General features: G+C 47.7%; 2 protein-coding genes across 3 annotated transcripts in view; both read right to left on the reverse strand.

The window, feature by feature from the left end:
* Window positions 1-1699: 1699 nt before the first annotated feature.
* Window positions 1700-10139, reverse strand: LOC135546855 (uncharacterized). Its single transcript, XM_064975426.1, has 4 exons — window positions 10134-10139; window positions 8947-9898; window positions 8687-8752; window positions 1700-8609 (listed from the first exon to the last, which is right to left on the reverse strand). Exons 1-4 carry the CDS (start codon window positions 10137-10139, stop codon window positions 8437-8439), a joined length of 1197 nt encoding a protein of 398 aa, XP_064831498.1. The 3' UTR covers window positions 1700-8436.
* Window positions 10140-12392: 2253 nt separating this feature from the next.
* Window positions 12393-17442, reverse strand: part of LOC135547590 (adenylate cyclase type 5-like) — a 147433-nt gene continuing 142383 nt past the window's right edge. For both annotated transcript variants that reach the window (XM_064976730.1, XM_064976729.1), the window contains exons 19-21: window positions 13240-13444; window positions 12888-13012; window positions 12393-12586 (exon numbers count right to left, since the gene is read on the reverse strand). In XM_064976730.1, the coding sequence (XP_064832802.1) occupies window positions 12458-12586; window positions 12888-13012; window positions 13240-13444 (459 nt within the window). In that variant the 3' untranslated portion in view covers window positions 12393-12457. The remainder of the gene's footprint in view (window positions 12587-12887; window positions 13013-13239; window positions 13445-17442) is intronic.

Consider the following 17442-nt stretch of genomic DNA (forward strand, 5'->3'; position numbering starts at 1 on the left):
CCATCTAGGCCTATTTGTGACTAATACATACATAATCAACATTATTTTTACACTGTCCACAGCAACCGTGGTGTGCTGCTTTTAAAGGGCATGGACTCGGCAAGATTACCAATTTATGAGTCCTGCCAAATCATTGTCTTCATCCAGCTGTATTATGCAGTGATTTCCTTTGAAGTTTAGGGCATTTAAAGTACTTCTACCTTCCCCTCTATGTAAAGATTTAAATCAACATAGTTTTCGTACACAGTAAAGCCTGTTAAATGAATTGATCAGTAGGCTACAATGCATTTTACATCCACCATCTTATGGGCTTGGACTGTTTCCTCTGTAGTCTCCAGTTTATGGGGACTGTTTCCTCTGTAGTCTCCAGTTTATGGGGACTGTTTCCTCTGCAGTCTCCAGTTTATGGGGACTGTTTCCTCTGTAGTCTCCAGTTTATGGGGACTGTTTCCTCTGCAGTCTCCAGTTTTATGGGGACTGTTTCCTCTGCAGTCTCCAGTTTATGGGGACTGTTTCCTCTGTAGTCTCCAGTTTATGGGGACTGTTTCCTCTGTAGTCTCCAGTTTATGGGGACTGTTTCCTCTGTAGTCTCCAGTTTATGGGGACTGTTTCCTCTGTAGTCTCCAGTTTATGGGGACTGTTTCCTCTGCAGTCTCCAGTTTATGGGGACTGTTTCCTCTGCAGTCTCCAGTTTATGGGGACTGTTTCCTCTGCAGTCTCCAGTTTATGGGGACTGTTTCCTCTGTAGTCTCCAGTTTATGGGGACTGTTTCCTCTGTAGTCTCCAGTTTATGGGGACTGTTTCCTCTGTAGTCTCCAGTTTATGGGGACTGTTTCCTCTGCAGTCTCCAGTTTATGGGGACTGTTTCCTCTGTAGTCTCCAGTTTATGGGGACTGTTTCCTCTGTAGTCTCCAGTTTATGGGGACTGTTTCCTCTGCAGTCTCCAGTTTTATGGGGACTGTTTCCTCTGTAGTCTCCAGTTTTATGGGGACTGTGGCCATTGCATTTAAGTACAGTCAGTCTTACTTAACTAAGTTAACAATTATTTATGGTCAATTTGCAGAGGGGCAGATAGACTATGTATACAACTTAAGCACTGATAAAATAGGCCTGTTCATATTGTAGTTTATCTAATAACATGTATAATTCACAACCAAGGGTCATTAGTCATGGTGCCATTTCTGGCAGATTTACTATCACCTATATAGTGCACTACTTTTGACCAGGGCTCTTATGGGTCCTGGTCAAAAGTAGTGCACTATATAGGTGATCGGGTACTATTTGGTACGAATTCTAAATCACCATATTGCTTTCATATAGCTGTATTATTAATGAAGAAAATAGAAAGGGAGCCATTGTTTTTAGTACAGCCCATCTGTTAGGATTTGTACCAATGACAGTGTAATGCTGCCCCCCTCTGGAGATCTAGAGGAACAATCGTAGAGATCCTTTTGAATTTGTGTCCTATATGTAGATCTATCGGAACAATCAACTCGAGCAGTTCAGCGACATGGCAGGCAAGCTGGCTGGTTAAGTTCTCTCTTCTCTTTCTATTAGTAATGTTGAAACATATTACCATTTGGATTGTCAAAGACCAAAATAAGTCTATGGGTGTAAATTTGAAACAACCATCCAAACATAAGGTTATAGAAGGAGAGATATAGGATGCTACATCAAATAAAAAGGCGTTGTCAACAAGTGCCATTTTAGTAGTTTATTGAATGTAACAAAGAAAGACGCTTAGTGTTTGACATGATAGAAAGCAAAGACAACCCACGGTTTAGTCTGGGTACCAGTCCTCTTAGCTAACACTCCTTGTGGAATGTAATAGCTGAACAGACGGCAACCAGGTTATGCAAGTCCTGACTCAAGACACACTGATGTCATTCCTCTTCTCTCCACTCCATCTAGTGAAAACCTCACGAGGTTCATCCTTTGTCCAAATATAGGGAGAGAAAGGGAGCTATGCTCCTCCCTAGCAGAGAAGTTCTGCCCCCCCACCCCACAGTTTGAGAATGCACGTTAAAGGTCAATTGAATTCAATGGAACTGTATTTTCCTTGCTTATTTTCAAAGTAGCAGAAAGTAAAGTACAATCTCAAACAACACCAATGACACACAGTAAAAAAAAAGCAAAAAATGGCACCATTTTGAGGAGTGGAGAGGGACTGAATGGGTTATAGCAGTAGAGTAAGATCCCTCATGTTTCTAGTGGAAGGAGGGTTTTAGTTTGAAAAGAGTAAAGACCAGAGGATAAGGCCTCTATTTAAACCATATAATTGAAGTTGAGCGTTACATCATTAATTAAATTTAAAGTCTGTTCCAGCTTTAAGGCATCTGTATGCTTCCCAGCCAAAACAGTTTGGAAGAGTTTCTGCATATACACTGCTCAAAAAAATAAAGGGAACACTTAAACAACACAATGTAACTCCAAGTCAATCACACTTCTGTGAAATCAAACTGTCCACTTAGGGAGCAACACTGATTGACAATAAATTTCACATGCTGTAGTGCAAATGGAATAGACAACAGGTGGAAATTATAGGCAATTAGCAAGACACCCCCAAAAAAGGAGTGGTTCTGCAGGTGGTGACCACAGACCACTTCTCAGTTCCTATGCTTCCTGGCTGATGTTTTGGTCACTTTTGAATGCTGGCGGTGCTTTCACTCTAGTGGTAGCATGAGATGGAGTCTACAACCCACACAAGTGGCTCAGGTAATGCAGCTCATCCAGGATGGCACATCAATGCGAGCTGTGGCAAGAAGGTTTGCTGTGTCTGTTAGCGTAGTGTCCAGAGCATGGAGGCGCTACCAGGAGACAGGCCAGTACATCAGGAGATGAGGAGGCCGTAGGAGGGCAACAACCCAGCAGCAGGACCGCTACCCCCGCCTTTGTGCAAGGAGGAGCACTGCCAGAGCCCTGCATAATGACCTCCAGCAGGCCACAAATGTGCATGTGTCTGCTCAAACGGTCAGAAACAGACTCCATGAGGGTGGAATGAGGGCCCGACGTCCACAGGTGGGGGTTGTGCTTACAGCTCAACACCGTGCAGGACGTTTGGCATTTGCCAGAGAACACCAAGATTGGAAAATTTGCCACTTGCGCCATGTGCTCTTCACAGATGAAAGCAGGTTCACACTGAGCACGTGACAGAGCCTGGAGACGCCGTGGAGAACGTTCTGCTGCTTGCAACATCCTCCAGCATGACCGGTTTGGCGGTGGGTCAGTCATGGTGTGGGGTGGCATTTCTTTGGGGGGCCGCACAGCCCTCCATGTGCTCGCCAGAGGTAGCCTGACTGCCATTAAGTACCGAGATGAGATCCTCAGACCCCTTGTGAGACCATATGCTGGTGCGGTTGGCCCTGGGTTCCTCCTAATGCAAGGCAATGCTAGACCTCATGTGGCTGGAGTGTGTCAGCAGTTCCTGCAAGAGGAAGGCATTGATGCTATGGACTGGCCCGCACGTTCCCCAGACCTGAATCCAATTGAGCACATCTGGGACATCATGTCTCACTCCATCCACCAACGCCACGTTGCACCACAGACTGTCCAGGAGTTGGCGGATGCTTTAATTCAGGTCTGGGAGGAGATCCCTCAGGAGACCATCCGTCACCTCATCAGGAGCATGCCCAGGCATTGTAGGGAGGTCATACAGGCACGTGGAGGCCACACACTACTGAGCCTCATTTTGACTTGTTTTAAGGACATTACATCAAAGTTGGATGAGCCTGTAGTGTGGTTTTCCACTTTTAATTTTGAGTGTGACTCCAAATCCAGACCTCCATGGGTTGATAAATTTGATTTCCATTTATAATTTTTGTGTGATTTTGTTGTCAGCACATTGAACTATGTAAAGAAAAAAGTATTTAATAAGAATATTTCATTCATTCAGATATAGGATGTGTTATTTTAGTGTTCCCTTTATTTTTTTGAGCAGTGTATTATGACGCCTTTTGTGATGTTTTTGTTAGTTTTGGACTTTGAGTTTTTAGAGGGGCTGTTCAGGCATGCTGTTAACCACTAGGTTCTGTCACCCAGAATGAATAGAGCGCCAAGACATTCTTCCTATCCACACGTACCCCGGGGTACAAAGTGACAATCCAAACAGACAGACTGCTTCTCAAGAACTGATTGGTACCCAAATCACCAATATTGTCACTGTAAGTAGTTTGATGACGGGAAAGACATAAAAAAATTGGTTAAATTAGAATGATGACATCAGATGTAGGATAAGACAAAGATCCCACAGTATGCTGTTACACTGATGGGGCTGCTCTACCAGAGACAGATGAAGATCCCACAGTATGCTGTAACACTGATGGGGCTGCTCTACCAGAGACCGATGAAGATACTACAGTATGCTGTAACACTGATGGGGCTGCTCTACCAGAGACAGATGAAGATCCTACAGTATGCTGTTACACTGATGGGGCTGCTCTACCAGAGACCAATGAAGATACTACAGTATGCTGTAATACTGATGGGGCTGCTCTACCAGAAACAGATGAAGATACCACAGTATGCTGTTACACTGATGGGGCTGCTCTACCAGAAACAGATGAAGATACTACAGTATGCTGTAACACTGATGGGGCTGCTCTACCAGAAACAGATGAAGATACTACAGTATGCTGTAACACTGATGGGGCTGTTCTACCAGAGACAGATGAAGATACCACAGTATGCTGTAACACTGATGGGGCTGCTCTACCAGAGACAGATGAAGATCCCACAGTATGCTCTAACACTGATGGGGCTGCTCTACCAGAGACAGATGAAGATACCACAGTATGCTCTAACACTGATGGGGCTGTTCTACCAGAGACAGATGAAGATACCACAGTATGCTGTAACACTGATGGGGCTGCTCTACCAGAGACAGATGAAGATACCACAGTATGCTGTAACACTGATGGGGCTGCTCTACCAGAGACAGATGAAGATACTACAGTATGCTGTAACACTGATGGGGCTGCTCTACCAGAAACAGATGAAGATACCACAGTATGCTGTAACACTGATGGGGCTGCTCTACCAGAGACAGATGAAGATACCACAGTATGCTCTAACACTGATGGGGCTGTTCTACCAGAGACAGATGAAGATACCACAGTATGCTGTAACACTGATGGGGCTGCTCTACCAGAGACAGATGAAGATACCACAGTATGCTGTTACACTGATGGGGCTGCTCTACCAGAGACAGATGAAGATACCACAGTATGCTGTAACACTGATGGGGCTGCTCTACCAGAGACAGATGAAGATACCACAGTATGCTGTAACACTGATGGGGCTGCTCTACCAGAAACAGATGAAGATACCACAGTATGCTGTAACACTGATGGGGCTGCTCTACCAGAAACAGATGAAGATACCACAGTATGCTGTTACACTGATGGGGCTGTTCTACCAGAGACCGATGAAGATACCACAGTATGCTGTTACACTGATGGGGCTGCTCTACCAGAGACAGATGAAGATACCACAGTATGCTCTAACACTGATGGGGCTGCTCTACCAGAAACAGATGAAGATACTACAGTATGCTCTAACACTGATGGGGCTGTTCTACCAGAGACCGATGAAGATACCACAGTATGCTGTTACACTGATGGGGCTGCTCTACCAGAGACAGATGAAGATACCACAGTATGCTGTAATACTGATGGGGCTGTTCTACCAGAAACAGATGAAGATACTACAGTATGCTGTTACACTGATGGGGCTGCTCTACCAGAGACAGATGAAGATACCACAGTATGCTCTAACACTGATGGGGCTGTTCTACCAGAAACAGATGAAGATACTACAGTATGCTGTAACACTGATGGGGCTGCTCTACCAGAAACAGATGAAGATACCACAGTATGCTGTAATACTGATGGGGCTGCTCTACCAGAAACAGAAGAAGGGGGATAGGTTTTGCAAAATTCCAGTCACTCCCCAAATTCCCAGGTTTTCTAGAAATCTCTGTTGGAAGTTTACTGGATTTCCTGCTTATTCCCTCCTGATTTCGGGAATCTTCCAACCAGTATTTTAGAAAAACCTGGGAATTTTTGCAGAGTTACTGGAATTGTGCAACCCCAATGGGGATAACAATATCCAGCAGGTCCAAGGTAAAAAATTAAACATCTCCACATGAACTCCCACAAGCTGTTCCTCATATTGTTTAACATAAGGATGATGTCATCATCAGTATAGACAAGTATAAAGGCCTCATTGGAGAAAATTGGACATTCATTGGGTCATAACATCTGATTGAGCCAGGGTTAGTGGGATGGCTTCATAGAGTGCCACACCAGTCTCTATCTATGACATGGACTGACTGCAGGGGGTTATTCATCTAAAAGACAATGTCAGGGGATGCCTTGCCACAAGTGCAGGCAACTGCTTGATATTCAAACCAAATGTGTGGAAAAAGCAGGTGAAAGAATGAAGAATACAGTGATGGGAAAGAAAAGGAATCGTCCACCTCTTGCATGATTGTAATAGGTCTCAGTCAGCTATGTACATCCGAATACATGTTTATTTATAGATACTTCTCTCTAATATATTAATGTACAAAATATAGAATCTAAAATATCTGATAGGGTTTGGTGTTTGAGTCAAAATACAAAATGTCAAATACAAAACTTTTCGTTGACATCCTCGGTTGAAAGTGTCGTCAGTTAAAGCATGTGTGTCTATGTGGCTAGTGTAGGTCTGTGTGGCTAGTCTATGTCTGTGTGGCTAGTGTATGTATGTGTGGCTAGTGTATGTCTATGTGTATGTCTGTGTGGCTAGCGCATGTCTGTGTGGCTAGCGCATGTCTGTGTGGCTAGCGCATGTCTGTGTGGCTAGCGTATGTCTGTGTGGCTAGCGTATGTCTGTGTGGCTAGCGTATGTCTGTGTGGCTAGCGTGTCTGTGTGGCTAGTGTATGTCTGTGTGTCTGTGTGCATGTCTGTGTGGCTAGTGTATGTATGTGTGGCTAGTGTATGTCTATGTGTATGTCTGTGTGGCTAGCGCATGTCTGTGTGGCTAGCGTATGTCTGTGTGGCTAGCGTATGTCTGTGTGGCTAGCGTGTCTGTGTGGCTAGTGTATGTCTGTGTGTATGTGTGCATGTCTGTGTGGCTAGTGTATGTATGTGTGGCTAGTGTATGTCTATGTGTATGTCTGTGTGGCTAGCGCATGTCTGTGTGGCTAGCGCATGTCTGTGTGGCTAGCGTATGTCTGTGTGGCTAGCGTATGTCTGTGTGGCTAGCGTATGTCTGTGTGGCTAGCGTGTCTGTGTGGCTAGTGTATGTCTGTGTGTCTGTGTGCATGTCTGTGTGGCTAGTGTATGTATGTGTGGCTAGTGTATGTCTATGTGTATGTCTGTGTGGCTAGCGTATGTATGTGTGGCTAACGCATGTCTGTGTGGCTAGCGCATGTCTGTGTGGCTAGCGCATGTCTGTGTGGCTAGCGCATGTCTGTGTGGCTAGCGCATGTCTGTGTGGCTAGCGTATGTCTGTGTGGCTAGCGTATGTATGTGTGGCTAGCGTATGTATGTGTGGCTTGCGTATGTATGTGTGGCTAGTGTATGTCTGTGTTTTTGCCCCTGTGTTTGCATGATGTGTGTTGTGTAGTGTAGAGCTCTGTAAACTCACACTGAACAGAGCAGTCTCAATGGTCGTTCAAGTAGCCAGCCAGGTTAACACGGCCCACCAAGGCTCCCTGCTAGAGATGAAACACACTGCTCCTTCCTATCTGACCAACTCCAGTAAAGGGTTTGATAGTGCTTCTGTGCTGGCTGGCAATGTTAGTACGTAGTGTACCCATGGTTTGGAGAATTGCAATATCTGTACCACTCAAGTGTACAAAGACAGCATACATGGACTGTATGAACAAAAAACACTTTTTTTCCACATGTACTGTATGTATATATACAGTACCAATCAAAAGTTTGAACACAACTACTCATTCAAGGGTTTTTATTTTTACTATTTTCTACATTGTAGAATAATAGTGAAGACATCAAAACGATGAAATAACACATGGAATCATGTAGTAACCAGAAAAGTGTTTAAAACATAACATGTTTTATATTTGAGATTCTTCAAAGTAGCCACCCTTTTGCCTTGACAGCTTTGCATTCTCTCAACCAGCTTCATGAGGTACTCATCTGGAATGCATTTCAATTAGCAGGTGTGCCTCATTAAGTTAATTTGTGGAATTTCTTTCCTCCTTAATGCGTCTGAGCCAATCCGTTGTGTTGTGACAAGGTCGGGGTGGTACACAGAAGCTAGCCCTATTTGGTAAAAGACCAAGTCCATATTATGGCAAGAACAGCTCAAATAAGCAAAGATAAATGACAGTCAATCATTACTTTAGGACATGGTCGTACATCTAAAGAACTTTGAATATTTCTTCAAGTGCAGTCGCAAAAACCATTAAGCGCTATGATGAAACTGGCTCACATGAGCACCGCTACAGGAAAGGAAGACCCAGAGTTACCTCTAATGAACTTATCCTCCACAGCAGAGTTACCTCTAATGAACTTATCCTCCGCAGCAGAGTTACCTCTGATGAACTTATCCTCCACAGCAGAGTTACCTCTGATGAACTTATCCTCAGCAGCAGAGTTACCTCTGATGAACTTATCCTCCACAGCATGAACTTACCTGCAGCAGAGTTAATGAACTTATCCTCCGCAGCAGAGTTACCTCTGATGAACTTATCCTCCGCAGCAGAGTTACCTCTGATGAACTTATCCTCCACAGCAGAGTTACCTCTAATGAACTTATCCTCCGCGGCAGAGTTACCTCTGATGAACTTATCCTCCGCGGCAGAGTTACCTCTAATGAACTTATCCTCCGCAGCAGAGTTACCTCTGATGAACTTATCCTCTGCAGCAGTTACCTCTGATGAACTTATCCTCCGCAGCAGAGTTACCTCTAATGAACTTATCCTCAGCAGCAGTTACCTCTGATGAACTTATCCTCCACAGCAGAGTTACCTCTAATGAACTTATCCTCCGCAGCAGAGTTACCTCTGATGAACTTATCCTCCGCAGCAGAGTTACCTCTGATGAACTTATCCTCAGCAGCAGAGTTACCTCTGATGAACTTATCCTCCGCAGCAGAGTTACCTCTAATGAACTTATCCTCCACAGCAGAGTTACCTCTAATGAACTTATCCTCCGCAGCAGAGTTACCTCTAATGAACTTATCCTCCGCAGCAGAGTTACCTCTAATGAACTTATCCTCCGCAGCAGAGTTACCTCTAATGAACTTATCCTCCGCAGCAGAGTTACCTCTGATGAACTTATCCTCCGCAGCAGAGTTACCTCTGATGAACTTATCCTCCGCAGCAGAGTTACCTCTAATGAACTTATCCTCCGCAGCAGAGTTACCTCTGATGAACTTATCCTCCGCAGCAGAGTTACCTCTGATGAACTTATCCTCCGCAGCAGAGTTACCTCTAATGAACTTATCCTCCGCAGCAGAGTTACCTCTGATGAACTTATCCTCCGCAGCAGAGTTACCTCTAATGAACTTATCCTCCGTAGCAGAGTTACCTCTGAACTTATCCTCCGCAGCAGAGTTACCTCTAATGAACTTATCCTCCGCAGCAGAGTTACCTCTGAACTTATCCTCCGCAGCAGAGTTACCTCTAATGAACTTATCCTCCGTAGCAGAGTTACCTCTAATGAACTTATCCTCCGCAGCAGAGTTACCTCTGAACTTATCCTCCGCAGCAGAGTTACCTCTAATGAACTTATCCTCCGTAGCAGAGTTACCTCTAATGAACTTATCCTCCGTAGCAGAGTTACCTCTAATGAACTTATCCTCCACAGCAGAGTTACCTCTAATGAACTTATCCTCCGTAGCAGAGTTACCTCTAATGAACTTATCCTCCACAGCAGAGTTACCAGCCTCAGAAATCGACAATTAACTGCACCTGACAGAGTTCAAGTAACAGACACATCTCAACATCAACTGTTCAGAGGAGTCAAGCCTTTATGGTCGAATTGCTGCAAAGAAACCACTACTAAAGGACACCAATAATAAGAGACTTGCTTGGGCCAAGAAACATAAGCAATGGGCATTAGATTGGTGGAAATATGTCCTTTGGTCTGATGAGTCCATATTTGATATTTTTGGTTCCAACTGCCATGTCTGTGAGATGTTCTCCGTATGTGTGGTTCCTATTTATTTAGAATTCAAGGCACACTTAACCAGCATGGCTACCACAGCATTCTGCAGCGGTATACCGTCCCATCTGGTTTGCGCTTAGTGGGACTATCATTTGTTTTTCAACAGGACAATGACCCAACACACCTCCAGGCTGTGTAAGGGCTCTTTGACCAAGGGGAGTGATGGAGTGCTGCATCAGATGACCTGACCTCCACAATCACCCGACCTCAAACCAATTGAGATGGTTTGGGATGAGTTGGACTGAAGAGTGAAGGAAAAGCAGGCAACAAGTGCTCAGCATATGTGGGAACCCCTGTTGGAAAAGGATTCCTCGTGAAGGTGGTTGAGAGAATGCCAAGAGTGTGCAAAGCTGTCATCAAGTCAATGGGTGGCTACTTTAAAGAATCTAAAATCTAAAATATATTTTGATTTGTTTAACAATTTTTTGGTTACTACATGATTCCCTTTGTGTTATTTCATAGTTTTGATGTCTTCACTATTATTGTACAATGCAGAAAATAGTAAAAATGAAGCAAATCTTGAATGAGTAGGTATGTCCAAACTTTTGACTGGTACTGTATATACAGTACATTCAGAAAGTATTATCACCCCTTGACTTTTCCACATTCTGTTACATACAGCCTTATTCTAAAATTGGATTCAATAGTTTGTCCCCCTCATCAATCTACACACAACAAGCAAAAAGGACAAAGCTGTGTGCTTAATGTCGTTGTCCTGTTGAAAGGTAAACCTTCGCCCCAGTCTGAGGTCCTGAGCACTCTGGACCAGGTTTTCATCAAGGATCTCTGTACTTTGCTCCGGTCATCTTTCCCTCGATCCTGAATAGTCTCCCAGTTGCTGCCGCTGAAAAACATTGCCACAGCATGATGCTGCCACCACCATGCTTCACTGTAGGGATGGTATTGGCCAGGTGAAGAGCGGTGCCTGGTTTCCTCCAGACATGACGCTTGGCATTCAGGCCAAATAATCTTTTTTCTCATGGTCTGAGAGTCCCATTAGGTGGCTTTTGACAGCCCACTATGAGATAACCCGATTGCTCAGTTTGGCTGGGTGGCCAGCTCTAAGGAAGAGTCTTGGTGGTTCCAAACTTTTTCCATTTAAGAATGTTTGAGGCCACTGTGTTCTTGAGGACCTTCAATGCTGCAGAAATGTTTTGCTACCCTTCCCCAGATCTGTGCCTCGACACAATCCTGTCTCAGAGCTCTACGGACAATTCCTTCAACCTCATGGCTTGGTTTTTGCTCTGACATGCACTGTCAACTGTGGGATCTTATATAGACAGGTGTGTGCCTTTTTCCTAATCACGTCCAATCAATTGGATTGACCATAGGTGGACTCCAAGTTGAAAAACATCTCAAGGATGATCAATGGAAACAGGATTTATCTCAAGGGTCTGAATACTTACGTAAATAAGGTTTGCCAGTTTTTTATTTTGAATACATTTGCAAACATTTCTAAAAACCTGGTTTGGCTTTATCGTTATGGGGTATTGTGTGTAGACTGATGAGGACATTTTTTATTTAATCCATTTTAGAAAAAGTTAACACAATAAAATGTGGAAAAGGCGAAGGGGCCTGAATACTTTCCGAATGTTTTACGTGTTTATATGTGTTTCAGTGTCTTCATGCAGGTTTTGTTTAGAGCGACTTGGATCTTTCAGCAGAATGTCTATGAAGACACACATATTGGATTGATTTCCTCAGAAAACCTTAGAGATCTACAATACTGCGAGATGATTGGCTTTTAGCCGTTCCTTAACTCACACTATGACCTATAGAAATAAGACCTTGAGAGAATGCTGCTGTCACAATGTGTCTCTCTGCTGTAGTCTGATGGGATTTCTTTGGTCTCTTCAGCAAACCCAGGCCCTCTAAGCTCCTCCCTGTCTCTTTCCCCCAAGCCAAGAGGAGGCTGGGTGGGGTCTCCTTCACTCTGGTCCAATCGGAGGCTGACCTCTGCAGGTAGGGAGGAGATAAACCTAGGACAAGGGGTGTTGGTGGGGGGCAGTCAGTTCCCCAAGCTAACACAGGTCCATGAGCCTGCTCGTCATAGACTTGGGGGGGGGGTCAGCCCCCTTTAGTCCAATCACTCCTCTCCTCTCAGCCTTTTCCTGCAGCAGTGTCAGTCTGTTCCTTGGGCTGCTTCTGAATAGGCTGTGTCTGAAATGGCACCCTATTCCCTATATAGTGCACTACTTTTGAACAGAGCCCTGTGTCCCTGGTCAAAAGTAGTGTACTATATAGGGAATAGGTTTCCATTTGGGACACAGCCTGGGTGTTAACTGCTGGGAGGTCCTCCAGTGAGGAAGTAGGTCTGCATTTCTCCTTTACCCTTCACCTTGACGAGGCCTCGGCACTCTAGTGTGTAGTTATAGGAGTTCAGCACGTTGTACAGGTCAGAGGTCACCTGGTGGGAGAAAGGCCAGAGGAAGGAGAGAGAGAGAGGAAAAGAAAGGTAGTCATGAAGTCACACAGAGGACAGCAGTGTTCACATATCTTGATCATAAGCACACTACCTGCCATTTCACACTGCCAAATTATAATATTCTAAAAGATTGACACAAGGTTAAAAAAAGAGTGCACACTGCAAGCTATGCTTCCATGTGCTTTATTGACAATGTTTCGACCGTTAGGTCTTCATCATAGTTATAATAAAGTCACAATAGAAGTTCTTGGTGTGTTATCAGTTTCTTCTGTGTCTGAGTTACCTGGATCCTCTCCGGTACACCGGTGCTGTCCATGCGGCTGGCCACGTTGACGGTATTCCCCCAGATGTCATACTGGGGCTTCCTGGCCCCGATCACCCCAGCCACCACCGGACCCATGTTCAGACCTGCACCGGTGGACAGGGATATGGTTCAGCATGTTTTTAACAATATATACAGTATGTTCAATATACATTTTTTATCGCTCAGCAGACTTTTCCCTGGTGAGGTCACATTAATTACATTACTCATTATAGACTTTGAGGCACTACTGCTTAAGGATATCGTTCTTCTCATGAATTCACATCAAAATGAACAAGGCAACAAAATGATCTTTCCCAGGGGCGGCTTTTACCGATCTTCATCTTGAAGTTATTGAAGGAGTGTTCGTTAATGTACTTCATCTGATCCATGAGTCTCATGGCGTAGTCTGCCAGGGCTCTGATGTGTGAGCGGCCTTCCTTGTCGTAGGTAGTGTCGTTGAGGCCAGAGGCTGCCATGTAGGTACTGCCGATGGTCTTTATCTTCTCCAGCTGGCGGAACTGGTCCTCACTGATGATCTGGGGGGAGAGGAAGGAATGGGGAAGTGAAAGACATTTACTAGTTAGTTAACTTGGGTTAATAGCATTGATATTGTTAGCTCTATTTCAACATAACAGGGTCCAATAATAGTCACTAGTGCCAATACTGTAGTAATATTAGGAGTATTGGGACAGAACATATGGTCAGTGTAAACACACACACACAGAGAGAGAGAGAAAGGCCCCTCTCACCTTGTTAAATGTTGTGGTAATCTCAATGAGCAGGTGGACACTCCATTCCCTCTCTTCATCTTTCTCCCCTTCCCCCATCCTCATACCTCATAACATATCTCTCACCATCCTCATACCTCTCTCCCTCCGCCCATCCACATATCCATCTCCTCCCTTCCACATATCTCTCGCCATCCTCATACCTCTATCCTCTCATTATCATATCTTCCTCATACCTCTATCCTCCTCCCCATCCTCATACTTCTCCCTCTCCTCCTCCTCCTCCCCCATCCTCACACCTCTCTCCTCCTCCCCCATCCTCATATCTCTCTTCTCCTCCCCCATCCTCACACCTCTCTCCTCCTTCCCCATCCTCACAACTTTAAATCTACTCCCCATCCTCATACCTCTCTCCAACTTCCCCATCCCTCTCCTCCTCCCCATCCTCACAACTTTAACTCTACTACCCATCCTCATCCCTCTCTCCTCCTTCCCCATCTCTCTCTCCTCCTTCCCCATCCCTCTCTCCTCCTTCCCCATCCCTCTCTCCTCTTTCCCCATCCCTCTCTCCTCTTTCCCCATCCCTCTCTCCTCTTTCCCCATCCCTCTCTCCTCCTTCCCCATCTTCATTCCTCATACCTCTCTACTCCTTCCCCATTCGCATACCTCTCTTCTCCTCCCCATCCTCATATCTCCCTTTTCCTCCCCCATCCTCATAACTCTCTTCTCCTCCCCCATCCTCACACCTCTCTTCTCCTCCCCCATCCTCACACCTCTCTCTCCCCCCCCATCCCCACACCTCTCTCCTCCTCCTCCCCCATCCTCACTCCTCTCTCCTCATCCTCACTCCTCTCTCCTCCCCATCCTACACCTCTCCCCCCCCATCCTCACACCTCCTCTCTCCTCCTCCCCCATCCTCATACCTCTCTCCTCCCCCCATCCTCATACCTCTCTCCTCCTCCCCCATCCTCATACCTCTCTCCTCCTCCCCCCATCCTCACACCGCTCTCCTCCTCCCCCATTCTAATCCCCCCACCTCTCCCCTCCTCCTCCCCCCATCCTCATACCCTCTCCTCCTCCCCCCATCCTCATACCGCTCTCCTCCTCCCCCATTCTCATACCTCTCTCCTCCTCCAAACATCCTCATACCTCTCTCCTCCTCCCCCCATCCTCATACCTCTCTTCTCCTCCCCCATCCTCACACCTCTCTTCTCCTCCCCCATCCTCTACACCTCTCTTCTCCTCCCCCCCCCCATCCTCCCATCCTCATCTCTCCTCCTCCCCCATCCTCATACTCCTCTCTCCCCTCATCCTCACTACTCTCTCCTCCCCATCCTACACCCTCCTCCCCCCATCCTCACACCTCTCTCCTCCTCCCCCATCCTCATACCTCTCTCCTCCCCCCATCCTCATACCTCTCTCCTCCTCCCCCCATCCTCATACCTCTCTCCCTCCTCCCCCCATCCTCATACCTCTCTCCTCCTCCCCCCATCCTCCACCGCTCTCCTCCTCCCCCATTCTAAATACCTCTCCCCTCCCCCCCATCCTCATACCTCTCTCCTCCTCCCCCATCCTCATACCTCTCTCCTCCTCCCCCATCCTCATACCCTCTCCCCTCCTCCCCCATTCCTCATACCTCTCTCCTCCTCCCCCCATCCTCATACCTCTCTCCTCCTCCCCCCATCCTCATACCTCTCTCCTCCTCCCCATTCTCATACCTCTCTCCTCCTCCCCCCATTCTCATACCTCTCTCCTCCTCCCCCATTCTCATACCCTCTCTCCTCCTCCCCCATCCTCATACATCTCCCCTCCTCCCCCCCTCATACATCTCTCCTCCTACCCCATCCTCATCCTCTCTACTCCTCCCCCATCCTCATACCTCCTCCCTCCTCCCCCCATCCTCATACCTCTCTCCTCCTCCCCCCATCCTCATACCTCTCCCCATCCTCCTCCCCCCATCCTCATACCTCTCTCCTCCTCCCCCCATCCTCATACCGCTCTCCTCCTCCCCCCCCCATTCTCATACCTCTCCCCCCCCATCCTCATACCTCCCCCCTCTCCTCCTCCCCCCATCCTCATACCTCTCTCCTCCTCCCCATTCTCATCCCCCCTCTCCCCTCCTCCCCCCATTCCTCCATTCCCCCATCCTCTCTCCTCCTCCCCCCATTCTCATACCTCTCCCTCATCCTCATACATCTCCCCCTCCTACCCCCCTCCTCCCCCATCCCATCTCTCCTCCTCCCCATCCTCATCTCTCTCCCCCACTCCCCCTCCTCCCCATCCTCATACTCTCTCCTCCTCCCCCCCCATCCTCATACCTCCTCCCCTCTCCTCCCCCCATCCATCCTCACCTCTCTCTCCTCCCCCTCTCTCCTCCTCCCCCCATCCTCATACCTCTCTCCTCCTCCCCCATCCTCATACCGCTCTCCTCCTCCCCCATCCTCATACCTCTCCTCCCCCATCCTCATCTCCCTCTCCTCCTCCCCCCATCCTCATACCTCTCTCCTCCTCCCCCATCCTCACTACCTCTCTCCTCATCCTCACTACTCTCTCCTCCCCATCCTACACCTCTCCCCCCCATCCTCACACCTCTCTCCTCCTCCCCCATCCTCATACCTCTCTCCTCCCCCCATCCTCCTCTCCCCCCCCATACCTCTCTCCTCCTCCCCCATCTCTCCTCCTCCCCCCATCCTCATACCCTCTCCTCCTCCTCCCCCATCCTCATACCTCTCTCCTCCTCCCCCCATCCTCATACCTCTCCCCCTCCTCCCCCCATCCTCATACCTCTCTCCTCCTCCCCCCATCCTCATACCCTCCTCCTCCCCCATCCTCATACCTCTCTCCTCCTCCCCCCATCCTCATACCTCTCTCCTCCTCCCCCCATCCTCACCGCTCTCCTCCCCCCATCCCCCACTTTCTCCCCATACCTCTCCCCTCCTCCCCCCATCCTCATACCTCTCTCCTCCTCCCCCCCATCCTCATACCTCTCTCCTCCTCCCCATTCTCATACCTCTCTCCTCCTCCCCCCATCCTCATACCTCCTCCCCCATTCTCATACCTCTCTCCTCCCCCCATTCTCATACCTCTCCCCATCCTCATACATCTCCCCTCCTCCCCCCTCATACATCTCTCCTCCTCCCCATCCTCATCTCTCTCCTCCTCCCCCCATCCTCATACCTCTCTCTCCTCCGCCCCCCATCCTCATACCTCCCCTCCTCCCCCCCATCCTCATACCTCTCTCCTCCTCCCCCATCCTCATACCCTCCTCCTCCCCCATTCTCATACCTCTCTCCTCCCCCCATCCTCATACCTCCTCCTCCTCCCCCTCCTCCCCATTCTACCCTCTCTCCTCCTCCCCCCATCCTCATACCTCTCTCCTCCCCCCATCCTCATCTCTCTACTCCTCCCCCCATCCTCATACCTCCCCCCATCCTCATACCTCCTCCTCCCCCCATCCTCATACCTCCTCTCCCTCCCCCCCCATCCTCACACCGCTCTCCTCCTCCCCCATTCTAATACCTCTCCCCTCCTCCCCCCATCCTCATACCTCTCTCCTCCTCCCCCCATCCTCATACCTCTCTCCTCCTCCCCCCATCCTCATACCTCTCTCCTCCTCCCCCATCCTCATACCGCTCTCCTCCTCCCCCATTCTCATACCTCTCTCCTCCTCCAAACATCCCTACTCTCCTCCTCCCCCCCCATCCTCATACCTCTCTTCTCCTCCCCCCATCCTCACACCTCTCTTCTCCTCCCCCATCCTCACACCTCTCTTCTCCTCCCCCATCCTCACACCTCTCTCCTCCCCC

This window comes from Oncorhynchus masou, chromosome 10 (assembly GCF_036934945.1).
Source record: "Oncorhynchus masou masou isolate Uvic2021 chromosome 10, UVic_Omas_1.1, whole genome shotgun sequence".
NCBI classification, from domain to species: Eukaryota; Metazoa; Chordata; class Actinopteri; order Salmoniformes; family Salmonidae; genus Oncorhynchus; species Oncorhynchus masou.

Coding starts and splice junctions, on each gene's coding strand:
- LOC135546855 (XM_064975426.1), bottom strand. Junction 8,753..8,946: donor GGAGGATAAGTTCATCAGAG/GTAACTGCTGCT, acceptor AGTTCATTAGAG/GTAACTCTGCTGTGGAGGAT. Junction 8,610..8,686: donor GGAGGATAAGTTCATCAGAG/GTAACTCTGCTG, acceptor AGTTCATCAGAG/GTAACTCTGCTGCTGAGGAT.